This window comes from Eurosta solidaginis, chromosome 4 (assembly GCF_040869045.1).
Source record: "Eurosta solidaginis isolate ZX-2024a chromosome 4, ASM4086904v1, whole genome shotgun sequence".
NCBI lineage: Eukaryota > Metazoa > Arthropoda > Insecta > Diptera > Tephritidae > Eurosta > Eurosta solidaginis.
Genome location: NC_090322.1, coordinates 56,741,544 through 56,755,109, shown reverse-complemented (window position 1 = coordinate 56,755,109; position 13,566 = coordinate 56,741,544). Strand labels below are relative to the sequence as shown.

The following is a 13,566-nucleotide window of genomic DNA, read 5'->3' as shown; positions in this document are numbered from 1 at the left end:
GCCAATATACTATCATAAGGCGACGACAAGTGTTCTCAGATCATATAAAAACTTTATACTCCAAGTATTTTGGCATTGAGCCTAAAAATGCTGAAAAACCCATGGACACCGAACACTTTGTGTACATCGTGTCGAGTAGAATTGATTCAGTCGGAATCAGGACAACAAATAAAATTTGATACACCAATGATATGGAGAGAACCTACTTGCCATTCAATAGAGTGTTATATTTGTCAAACAAAAGTACTTGGCGTTGAAAGATCAAGAAGAGTAACCTATGCCAGCGTACCTACAGTGACATTACCAGTACTACATTCAACTGCAGTTGCGGATCCAGTTCCATTGTCAACAGTAATATATGAGAGCGGGGAATCAAGCTGTACTGAATTTCGCATGGGAAACGAGAGAAACGTTCTGTCACAAGCACAACTTAATGATTGGATAAGAGATTTGGAACTATCCAAGGAAAAGGCCGAGATCCACACTTCTCGTATGCAACAATTTAAATTTGTGTCATCCGATGTTAAGGTGATATATTGTAGAACTCGTCACGAACCATTTTCCAAACACTATACCAAGAAAGACAGTATATGCTACTGCAACGACATTCCTGGTTTATTTAAAGAGTTTGGACAAACATATGATTCAAAAGAGTGGCGATTGTTCATAGACAGAAATAAACTGAGTTTGAAGGCTGTATTATTGCATATTGATAACAAAAAGCCTTCTATCCCGATCGTACATGATGCAGTAAATACAAAGGAAACCTACGAGGAAATGCAAAAACTACTCAAATTTATCAAATATGAAGAGCATGATTGGAAAATATGTTCTGATCTCAAAGTCGTAGCAATGCTATGCGGTCTACAAAGTGGCTACATCAAGCACTGCTGCTTCCTCTGCAAGTGGGATAGCCGAGCTCGTAAGGATCACTTCGTCAGAAAGGATTGGCCGGAAAGATTCGAGTTTACCGTTGGTGTGGATAGCACCAAATACACCCCTCTTGTCAAGAAAGAGAAAATCATACTTCCACCCTTACACATCAAGCTCGGTCTCATTAAAAACTTTGTTAAGGCTTTGGACAAAGAAGGCGAAGCATTCGACTATTTGAAAACAATTTTTCCAGATATTTCTGAAGTCAAGATAAAGGAAGGTATTTTTGTTGGACCACAAATAAAAAAGTTGATCAAAAATAATCAATTCAATGGAACACTCTCATCAGTTGAGGCAGCAGCGTGGGAATCCTTTGAAAAGGTCGTTGCTTCTTTTCTCGGTAGACACAAAAGCCCTAACTACGAGCAGATAGTGAACGACTTAATCAATCATTATGCGAAAATGGGTAAATATTAAAGGCTTATTAAAATTAATTTCCCAAAATTCTATAACTTGCTTACCTAACTAATATTTTCTTTCCAGGCGTAAATATGTCTTTAGAAATTCACTTTCTGCACTCACATTTGAGCTTTTTTCCGGCAAATCTTGGCGACGAAAGTGACGAACATGGCGAAAGGTTTCATCAGCAAATGAAATTAATTGAGAATCGATATCAAGGATTCTGGGACGTCGCAATGATGGGTGATTACTGCTGGTTTCTCATAAGAGAAACCGATCCTAAACTGAATAAGCGTCAAAGTCGAACACATAATTATTTCGACTACATAGTAAAATAAAATTAAGATAAAGATTGTTAGAATATAGTACAAACATAAATAAATTAAAAAAAAAAGTTAAAAATATGGGTAATTTCATTCATAAATTGAACTTTTAACTAAATAGCAACAGAGCATAGCTAGATATTTCACTCTTCTTTAACCATACATACGTTTTGAGGTATACGTTGAAATTGCGCAACCTGGGTATTTTTATTTGATCGCTTATAACTTACGTAGTTTTCCTTCGATTTTCTTCGGTGATAGCTTATCTTTTTCTAATTAAACAGAGCTTTACGTAAAGAGAAACTATCTGGAAAAAAGTTGTGCTTTGGAATTCTGCCCTCGCAAAGAGTAATTTTTTTCATATTTTTTCATAAAAAAAAAACAAAAATCTGAAATGAAAAGCTCATATCTCGAAAACTATCAGGTTGAGCAAAAAACAATGTATGATGCATTTAAAGCAAATTTTATTTTTTGCAATTGCTTGACCCGTTCGTGAGATATACGTAATTAAAGGGAGCCATCTTTTTTGGTTTTTTCGAATAACGGTAAATTGCAAATATCTCAAAAACGGTACCATAGAATCCAAAACGAACTCGATTTTTGAAATCAGGGTGTGGTTTTACATACGAATTTCATAACGGCGTCTCTGGTAAATTTTGGCCGTCGACCAGTATTATTATTGCTATTACGTATTTGTAGCCACATTCACATTGATCAGCGCGGTGAATAACCGTTTACAGAAAATTATGTCAATAAAAGTTCATCAACATTTTCCACAGAAGCGTTGTTGGCCAAACAGATAAAGACAAGTTCAACAATGGCTTAGTGTCATATATACAAACATGCATGAATATAAGTGCAATTAGTGCCCATGTGCCCACTTTTAAGCCAAAGCTTTTTTGTGGTCGTAAGCAATAAGCGACTAAGTCCTATCTTTTTACACGCGACTTAGGCGATTATTGCTTATGACCACAGAATTATCTGCGACTCGTGCAATTCTCTTTCAAAATTTATTTACGATATTTATGTATAATTTTTATTTTTATTTCCATGAATACATTCAAATTGTTGACAACTTTAACTCTTTTGGATTTTGTATTTCCCCTAAACGCGCTAAGATAAAAAATCGTTAACCCCCTTGGCATTTGATTAGAAAAAGCCCACCACATTACGTATGTTAGTGTTATGCATATCGGCAGTTGCATGTGGGTATTAGGTGCGTATTTCGCGTGAAAATCTGTAAACATTCAGAGAAAACGGTTTTATACCCACTTATTGAGCGCGATCTTAACTGCAATAGTTGCAATCGAATATTTCAAGTGATATCCACACATATGTAAATACATATGTATGATATGTATGATATGTATGATTTGTATACAGGGTCAAGTTGAGAATTTAGGGAGCCAACACATTTTTGAGAAACGTAACAAAGGCGTAGTTTCTTTTGATGTATAAACACCTTTCCTCATGGCATGGGGAAATCCTGAATGTAAGCGTAAGGTGTGAAGAGTAAGCGTAAGTCTTTGTAGGTGGTGTGCTGTATTTAGTCACTAGACTATGAACACATTCAGTCCATGTGAGGTCTTTTTTGACCAATCAGTTCAAGACTGTAGTACAATATGGAAACAAAGAACATGGTTGAGCTTATATACTTAAGCGCAATCATACTGTAAATCAAGGCAAGGAAAGGAAAATAAGAGTTAACGGTTTTTTATCAATAAGTTATCGGTTTTTTGTCGACGGATTATGGACGTGTTAACAATTTTCTTATTGACAAGCTATCGGTGTGCTAGAAGTGTATTTCCGACTAATTATAGACCAGTTATCGTTTTGGTATCGTAAAGTTTTCTATTTGTTGTCGGAATGTTTGCTGTCGAAAAGTTATCGGTTTATTATTGAAAACTTCTCAGTTTATCATCAAGCATTGCAGAAAAAGCGACTCAGAAAAAGCGACTCAGATTTATGAATTCACATTTCTTCATTAGACCTGCGGTGGATCTTTCAGTCCCCACATATCATAATATAAGAGGTTTCTTAGGGATTAATTTCATGTAAACAATGAACTTAAATGCCTTCAAATGGTAGTGTGGGAAACCCTTCACATACATTCTCAAGCCTACCTAATCTAATCTGTTCTAAAAAAGATTTTGATTTTATGCGCTGTGTTATTTTCATTTGATTGTTTTTACGTTCGACTGGTAAAACCGGGAGAATGTAGTGGAGCGATAATTGTTTCCATCTTATCAGCGCACGTTTTTCCTCTTCCCTTACTCATCTGCTGGTGTTATGACGTTCAAACATAAAACTTGTGCTTGAATTTATAATTAATAGCGATTGCACCGCACGTCACATCGCACTAACTTGCAGGCGAATTACCCCAAATTGCATAATCGCACATGAAAACCCCCTTCAACCACTTAAAATATATTTAACGCTGTTTTAGCAAATTCCCAAACTCATCGCTGTTTTGACTATAAAAAGGGGAGCTCACGTGAAAAAGTGTCTCACTTCGTCCAAAGTAACGCAGTAATCACAAGTGAAAAATGAAAATCTTAATACTTTTAGCAGCTTTCTTTTCGATATTCGCTCTTACTAAGGGTAAGTCTATATTAAACAGGGTTGCTTATTACAATAAAACTAATTTTTTTTCGTAATTTTTTCAGCTGCTCCCATGCCTGGTGGCGGTGGCGGTGGAGGTGGTGGCGGTGGTGGCCGTGGCTGTAATTGTGAGCCCGGCGGGGGAGGTGGTGGTGGCGGTGGTGGAGGTGGTGGTGCTGGTCATGGTCCTGGTGGCCCCGGTGGCGCGAATGGTCCTGACTGCGTGAGACCCTCTTGGATGCCACCTTGTCCATAATGTGATTCTTATTGCATCATAACAAAAGCTTTATTAGTATAACTTTTTCATATCATCACAAATGTACAAAATTGGGTTCTAAGTTCATTAAATATATATGTACTAACTAAATATATATATTAAACAAATAGTTTAATTCATTTAAAACTGTAAGAGCTTCGCGTAGATATCGTGACATGCTATGCGAAGGCCATATAACGAAATCCCGACTACCAAAATGTCAAGTAATAAGAATCCGGAAATATTTTTATAATCAATACGTCCAAAATCTCAATCATACTGATTTTAAGCAAGAAATCCTTACGTAGTTGGCCAATAGGTAAAAAGGCTTCGATGATGCCCTAGAACTTTTCGAAGCCTACTTAATATTAGAAAGGATATTTGATGGGGTTACAGTGCATGATCAAGCGTCGGTAGAGTTTAGGAATGAAACACCCATAGCTAATAGAACCAAAAACAGGTTTTCACACAGTGGTGCCCTATTCCCATCTACAAATCAAAGCTACCCTCAAAACCAAAGAGAGTTATATATCCTATTCTGATGACTGCACAATGATAGTAATAGGCCTTGGTCCCAAAATAAATTAGCGAACCTCCTTGTCTTGTCTTTTCGTCAGAGTCGACGTGTAGTGCCACCCTCAACCACGCCGCAATAAAATCCGAAGAAATTTTGAGCCGTGCTTCTCTTCCAATTTTCATCGTGCTCCTTTTTAATTTTTCCCACTTACTCGTTGGACGGGACCTACATGTTTTATGTCGGTTCCGAACTGCATCTGCAAGGTAGACAAGTTTTCACTGAAAAGCTTTTCATGACAGCCAAACCAGCAAGGGGTGAACCCGGCTGGAAAAAATTTGTTTAATTGAAAAAACCTGTTTCTAAATTTTTGATATATCATTGCCCGGGAATCGAACCCAGGCTATTCGGTGTGGTAGGAGCACGCTACCACCCCACTTCAACAATTGGAACTGTTTCTTACCCAGAGTCAACCCCTATATAAGTAATATAACTCCAGCGTGCGATGTGTCATGTGGAACATCAACCCTGTTTGAACTGCAAGTGTCCTTGGGCGACCACTCCTTTGGATTTGGAAAATCAAGAATATTAGGAAGTTATATTTCAGTAAGGCAAGGCTAGGTTTAACTGATCCATAAGGACCACACCATTTGGTTACCAGAAAGTTGTTTAACGAAAAAATTGAGAAACTGCTTTAAAATCGTGTCCTATCGACAAATACTATTTAGGATTCTTATGTATGCCAGGTTAGAAAAACTTGCATGCTGGAAATTTCCCAGCTCATTTGCCGTTTTTGGTTTTATCACCATTCATCCCGATGTGACCCTTTACCCAATCCACTTGTTCGCTTATTTGTAAGGTGCACGTCTAGATGATGTACTCTGAGAGATTACCGCCTTCAAGGCCAACTAAGGTCAATATAAAAGTTGATGCAGCTGCAGTTTATGCAGCTTTCATCCAGGATTTATGTTATCTGGCAAACTTGTAGGATCTACTTATTACCCGATCAGCGCAACACAGAAAGACAGCATGCTCTCAAATCCCCATTAAACAACAAGCACAGTGTCAAGTAATATGGATGTCCGGTATTAGAGGATATCCTCAGCAGTCTATATGCTAGCTAGAGCTGATGCCGAGTTCATTATGAGGAACTCAAATATTTTCCGAATGTCTGCTTTTAGTGTATTTAGACTAATTATTTACTAACTTACTTAATTGGCGCTTAACCGTCTAAACGATTATGGCCGTCCAACAAGGCGCGCCAGTCGCTCCTTCGCTCCGCCAACCGGCGCCAATTGGTCACACCAAGGGATTTTAAATCGTTTTCCACCTGGTCCTTCTAATGGAGTGGGGGCCGCCCTCTACCTCTGCTTCCATTGGCGGGTTCCGATAGACACACTTTCTTGGCGGGAGCATCATCTTTCATTCGCATTACATGGCCTAGCCAGCGCAGCCGCTGCGTTTTAATTCGCTGGACTATGTTAATGTATGCCTATAGCTCGTACAGCTCATCATTAAATCTTCTTCGGTACTCGCCATCGCCAACGCGTAGAGGTCCATAAATCTTTCGAAGAACTTTTCTCTCGAACACTCCCAAAGCCGCTTCATCTGCTGTTGTCATGGTCCATGCTTCTGCCCCATATAGCAGGACGGGTACGATAAGTGACCTGTAGAGTATGATTTTCGTTCGCCGAGAGAGGACTTTACTTTTCAATTGCCTACCTAGTCCAAAGCAGCATTTATTGTCAAGATTGATTCTTCGCTGGATTTCAGTGCTGATGTTGTTGCTAGTGTTGATGCTGGTTCCCAAATCAACGAAGTCTTTTACTATTTCGGAATTATGGCTGCCAACAGTAGCGTGGTTGCCACGACGCGTATGCGCTGACTCTTTGCTCGATGACAGCAGGTACTTCGTTTTGTCCTCATTCACCATCAAACAGCAGAACTAGCAGCGCGGGTGTTTAGGCCGGTGATATCAATGTCATCAGCATATGCCAGTAATTACACCCTTTTATAGAATATTGTTCCAGTGCGGTTAAGTTCTGCAGCTAGTATAATTTTCTCCCGCATCAAATTAAAGAAATCGGGCGATAGGGGGTCACACTGTCTGAAACCTCGTTTAGTTTCGAACGGCTCGGAGAGGTCCTTTCCAATTCTGACTGAGCTGATGGTGTTGCTCAACGTCATTTTGCACAGCCGTATAAGTTTTGCGGGGAAACCAAATTCAGACATAGCGGCATACAGGCAGCTCCTTTTCGTGCTGTCGAAGGCGGCTTTAAAATCGACGAAGAGGTGATGTGTGTCGATCTTTTTTTCGCGGTTTTTTCCAAGATTTGGCGCATTGTTAAAATCTGGTCGATGATAGATTTACCAGGTCTGAAGCCGCACTGATAAGGTCCAATCAGCCCGTTCACGGTGGGCTTCAATCTTTCGCACAATACACTTGAAAGGACCTTATATGCGATATTAAGAAGGCTGATTCCACGATAATTGGTGCATTTTGCAGTATCCCCCTGCTTGTGGACTGGGCAAAGAACACTTAGATTCTAAACGTCGGGCATGCACTCGTCCGCCCATATTTTGCTAAGAAGGTGCTGCATGCGCTTTATCAACTCCTCGCCGCCGTACTTGAATAACTCCGCAGGCAATCCATCAGCGCCCACGGCCTTTTTGTTTTTCAATCTGGTTATTGCTATTCTAACTTCGTCATAATCGGGCGGGGGGACATATATTCCATCATCATCGATTGCGGGATCGGGTTCTTCATCTCTACGCGGTGAATTGCTGCCTCCATTTAGGAGAGCAGAGAAGTGTTCCCTCCATAATCTCAGCACTCTCTGGACATCAGCTACAAGGTCGCCGCTTTCGTTCCTACAGGAGTTTGCCCCGGTCTTAAAACCTTCCGTCTGTCGCCGTATTGTTTGGTACAATTTTCGGGCATTATTCCAGATGGCTAGCAGCTCAAGCTCCTCGCATTCACGCGTTTCTGATTCTGCTTTTTTCTTCCTGAAAAGGTGTCTCGCTCCCTTTTCAACTCACGATAGCGTTCACACACTTCTCTTGTCGCGCTCGCTTTTAACGTGGCCCTGTAGACAGCGTCTTTTCTTTCGGTTGCAACGCGGCATTCTTCATCGTACCAGTTGTTTTTTCGTGGCCGCCGGTAACCAATTTTTTCCTCGGCGGCAGTACGAAGTGCTTTGGAGATATTCTCCCACTCCTCCTATTCCTTCAGGATGAGTTGTGCTCTCAGAGAGCAGGTGTGAGAGTCGAGTTGCGAAATCATTGGCAGTCTGTTGTGATTGAAGCTTTTCGACGCCTAGCTTTCCTTGTGTTTTTGTTCCTTGGTTTTAGCCGCGCTGAGGCGGGTGCGTATTTTGGCTGCAACGAGATAATGGTTCGAGTCGATATTAGGTACTTGGATCGTGCGCACATCTAAGGCACTGGAGGCACCGTCCGTCTATCACAACATGATCGATCTGATTGCATTATTTCGATAAGGAAACAGCCATGTAGCTTGATGTATCTTTTTATGCATGAACCTCGTGCTGGTTGTGACCATGTTTCGAGCACCGGCAAAGTCAATCAGCCTCGGTCCGTTAGGTGAAGTTTCATTGTGTAGGCTGAAATTTCCGACTGTAGGGCCAAATCACCTTCTTTGCCCACCCTGACGTTAAAGTCGCCAAGCACGACTTTTATATCATGACGGGGGCAGCGCTCGTACCACCCCACTTCAATGAATGATATATTCTTTTATTCGGATAGCGGCGAGACGCTCGTCCACAGACACGAACGCCAGAACTTGGCGACAGAGTCTCTCTGTCACCACGAATCCGACGCCGAAACTGCGCTTATTCGTATGGCCACTCCAATAAATGTCACAATTTTTGATTTTCTTTCTTCCTTGCTTCGTCCAACGCATTTCTTGGATGGCTGTGATGTCAGATTTTGCTTTGACGAGGACATCAACCAGCCGGGCATCCGCACCAATCACATTCAGGGAGCGGACGTTCCAGGTGCATGCCCTCAATTCATTGTCCTTCAAACATTTGCCATGGTCGTCATCAATAGAGAGTGTATTTATCCGAGGCTTTTTGTTATATTTCATTGGAGTATGGTTTTACGTGGCGGGTCCCAAGCCCAGCGCACAACCCGCTCAGCGGGGGTGAAAATATTACTTACACGTTTATATAGCGAACGCCTTCGTCCAAGACAAACGCTCGCTTGCAGCCGCACCTAGAGGTGTACAGACGCTGCCGATGAGATCTCCCCCGGCTAGCCCTTAAATCGATTATATCAGATGGCCTAGCCAGTTTGTCGCCTTCTCACATTAGCTCACCGCTAAACGGATGTTTAGCAGCTACCCAGAGAATATTTGGCCGCAAGCGACCGGCAGTAGTGAGCTGCTTGAACCGCATGCAAAAGAACCGCTCTGGCCATTCCCAGGTGAATGGCGGTCAGAAACTTTCCCCACTTTCGTGGACTTCTACACACGGCTCCACCCTCCATTTAGACTAATTACTGTAAATTTATAAGTGTTAGATTTAGATCCGCTCAAAAGGATCCTTGTCACATTTTTGATCCATCGTCCGTGGTGTTTTCACTCTTTTATTTTTACTTTCTTCAAGTAGATATTTGGAATAAACCCTTGGCTACTTCTTCGTGAAAATGAGTAGGTCTTTCCTGTTTATATTCATCGACATTTTTGCGCCCACTAACTAAGCTTTGACAACCTTCTTTCTATGCTTTCGCTGATCACGTAATGGAAAAGATCCGGGAGCGCTATTAAAACATTGTTCGCTAGCACCTTAACTTGCTTTTTACATATCTACTTAAAAACTCCCGCTGCCATTAACTCAGCTCATATCTCGCGTTTAGTGAAGAGGAATGGGATCCAATTTCTAATTGGTTCTTTCTCCCTGCTCTTTCGAGTGCAGTTACTATCGCATGAACTTTCACATCGCTGAAAGAAGCTTCCCCATCAACGACGCGAGAAACATTTTTTCCACAATTCGTCTACTTTTTATAATGCCTTTCCTGTGCATTTCCCAGCCAAGATAACTTGCCGCATCGTGTTTCCACATATGTATGGCTTGTAATCACTCGTATATTTTCAGAACGAAATATTTGAGACTTAATATGAAAACCATCCTTCGGTATGAAAACCATCCTTTTGCAGCGCAGTTAGTTTTAGTCTCTAAACCAAAGAATTTTAGGAGAATACTATGCCTCAGCGGGTTGGGTGGCTTAGAATATACCCGCGGGAGGTGTGCCTGCCGTAAGAGGCGACTAAAATACAAAATTGATTCAAGGCGTTGCCAGCGCAATTTATATCTTCTCCAACCCAATTCTCTACCTCACCTACCCGTGGATAAACCTGTATCATTAACAGTCGAGGCTCAGGCGACCCCGAACTCATGATGGATCTAGGGGGGTGGGAGGGCGGTATGGCCTAGAAGGTTTCGTGTGGTCTTACCAAAAAATTACCGAGATGGTCGGGCTAGTACATTTATGGTGCTTGTTACCGGAACATACCAGATCTGCATCCGACAAAGGACCATCAACATCGATGACACTCCCCGAGGCCTTCGGGGGTGTCCTTATCACTACAACAACAACAGGAGAATACTATCAACATGATTTCTACGGTAAGAAACTATTGAATACTGAGAACTAACGGGTACTTCTTATTGCGTCGTTTCTATTATGCTATATCCCGATGTATGATTTTTAAGGTACCATAATTTGGTCAATAGCTCCGAAACTTGTTGAGATATCAGAAAATTAAGGCCCTATACCAAAGCATTCTACATTTCTTTCTTCACCTCTACCTCATATGATTTTGATATCATTGCGGGGGCAGTCAATGTATGTCTTTTCTGATCTCTCATAGAGCGAGTTCTGCTACTTGTCGTCCGCTTCGTTTATTAGTTCGTGTTCTCATAAAGACATTGATTCGGATCACGGCGAGATGCTATCAACTCAAAGGGTCTGACTAGGTATATATTTGCTTTCATTGTGCAGACGAAACTACAGACAGCTTGTGGGATTTTTGACGAATGTGAATAGCATAAGCACACGAATTTGATCATGATACATGACGGCAGTCGCCGCGGTGTGATGGTAGCGTCCTCCGCCTACCACACCGAAGATCCGGGGTTCACGGCCCGGGCAAAGCAACATTAAAATTTTAGAAACAAGTTTTTTCAATAAGAAGAAAATTCTAAGCGGGGTCGCCCCTCGGCAGTGTTTGGAAAGCACTCCGAGTGTATTTCTGCCATGAAAAGCTTCTCAGTGAAAACTTATATGCCTCGCAGATGGCGTTCGGAGTCGGCATAAAAACAAGTAGGTCCCATCATACCAATTTGTAGGGAAAATTAAAAAGGGAGCCCGAAGCAAATTGGAAGAGAAGTCTAAAATCTCTTCGGAGGCCTTACATTTGTTTATTTATTTTTATTTTACATGACACCCCTGTCTGCCGTTTTTGCGTTGAACATGATGAGAATGCTGAACATTTTCTGTGCCCCTTCTCCGCCTTCGCTACGATCAGGTATGAGGCTTTTTAAATTGATGTGCTAGGAGACGAACACATGACATTCAAAAATCAACTTTTATTTATTCATAAATCGGGTATATTCAAAACAAATTATAAGGAAATCGAAAGCAGTACTATAGGCGAAAAAAATATGTTTATATTTTTGTTTTTCGGGCAGCGTGGATAATTAAGGTATACTGGAACTGTCTCAAGTCATCCTTTGTCAAATTTGGTTAGGAGAAAATAATTGGAGAGCAAAAAAGGGCACTGAAGATGGCACAACGCAGTCCAAATTTGGCATAGTATAATGGAAAATCGTTCCAATGTATATGAAAGGAATTTCGTGATACAGAGTCGGTGTCGAAATGAGCTGGTCATTACCAAAGGCACCTGCCACTCAACCTAACCTGTATCCGCAAAACCACCACTATTAGACCAAAGAGGTAGATAACCTACCAATGACGTCCAGCAATGCAGTTCCAGTAATGATTCTCTTGTTTAGAAGGAGCTCGACGAATTTCACAAGAGGCTCTTCCACCCCTGGTGAACGTGTAGATTTTGTGACCGCTGCTGGGAGAACGTTGTTGAAGGCTCCTTCTATGTCGAGAAAGATACCCAGCGTAAATTCTTTAAAGGCAAGACCCTTCTCTATCTTAGTAGTGATAGCATATAGAGCTGTCTCTACGGATTTGCCCTTAGAGTAGGCGTGTTGGTAGTTGGAAATTAGTGCCTTATTTGCCGATCGTCTAATGTAGGCGTCCAGCAATCGTTCCAGTACTTTTAGGAGGAAGGAGGTTAGACTTATTGGTCTGAAATCCTTTGGAATGTTGCCCGATATCCTGCCTTCTTTGGGTATGAAGACTACCTTTGCCTTGGTCCATTCCGTGGGGATTTAGACCAGGTTGAGGCAAGCCTTGTAGATTTTAGCAAGCAGCGGGCTTATAAGATCGCTTACAGCTTGCAATTCAGCGGGAAATATTCCATCCGTTCCCGGAGATTTGAAGGGTTGAAAGGACTTGATTACCTAGATATCTCCTTTTTTGCTTACAATGTAGTCCAGGGGTTGAAATGGTCCTGGGTTATATTGCGTGTTTAAGATGTATGGTTGAGATCTGCAGCCTGGAAAGTAAGTGCTGATCAGGGTTTCCAGAATTTCCGTACTAGAAGTGGCCAATTCTCCGCTCGTTGTGCGAATGCAGCTTGGAGGTATGGGATTTTGGAGAGGACCTTTCGTAGGCGATTGGCCTCTGAGACTTCTTCGATGTCATTGGTGAAGTTCTTCCAGGAGTCCCTTTTGGCCTTCTGGATTAACTTCTTAAAAGATTTTAAGGCATCCCTATGATGGGACCAGATTCCCGTGCGCTTAGCCTCGCTAAAGAGTTTTCTGCTGTTTTTCCTCTGCTCGGAGATTTCTTGGTTCCACCAATAGGGTTTCTTGTTACCCCTCACCTTAATCATCGGGCAGGCTACTGTGAAGGCAGCTTTACAAGATTTGGTGATAAGATCTACTGCTTCTTCTATTTTTGACGATGAGTCTAGCTCACCGAGAGAAGCAAATGTTGTGTCTAAAGGAGGCGCTTCATCAGCTGTTAGCGGTAGGCTCGGCCTACCGTGAGAAGCGTTCTTTAGGAGAGTAGAGGATAGGACTTTTTTATAAAGGTTCCAGTCCTTACGTCTCCTATTCCTGTAAGCCACCCTAGGTGGTGTACGCAAGAGCAGAGTGAAAATGATATACATATGATCAGAGTAGGAGTTTTGTTGGAAACTCTCCAATTTTTGACAAGGTCAGAGAATGCCCCAGAAACTAGAGTAACATCTAGAACCTCCTTCTTGTTTGAGGTGATGAAAGTTGGTTTGTCTCCAGAGTTGCATATACTTAGATTGTTACTTATAATAGAATCAAAATGAGACTCACCCCTACTGTTAATATCGCTAGAGCCCCAAGCAGTGTGATGTGCATTGGCATCGGCCCCAATTATTATCGGGATCCCTTTACTGTGGGCCTCCC

At 41.6% G+C, this 13,566-nt stretch overlaps 2 protein-coding genes across 3 annotated transcripts in view; both read left to right on the top strand.

Moving 5' to 3' along the window:
• Positions 1–13,566, top strand: part of Obp19b (Odorant-binding protein 19b) — a 363,375-nt gene that overhangs the window by 78,966 nt on the left and 270,843 nt on the right. The gene's annotated exons all lie outside the window — the stretch shown is intronic.
• Positions 3,997–4,640, top strand: LOC137247918 (bacteriocin microcin B17-like). The gene is made up of 2 exons (XM_067778845.1): positions 3,997–4,256; positions 4,322–4,640. Exons 1-2 carry the CDS (start codon positions 4,202–4,204, stop codon positions 4,510–4,512), a joined length of 246 nt encoding a protein of 81 aa, XP_067634946.1. The 5' UTR covers positions 3,997–4,201; the 3' UTR covers positions 4,513–4,640.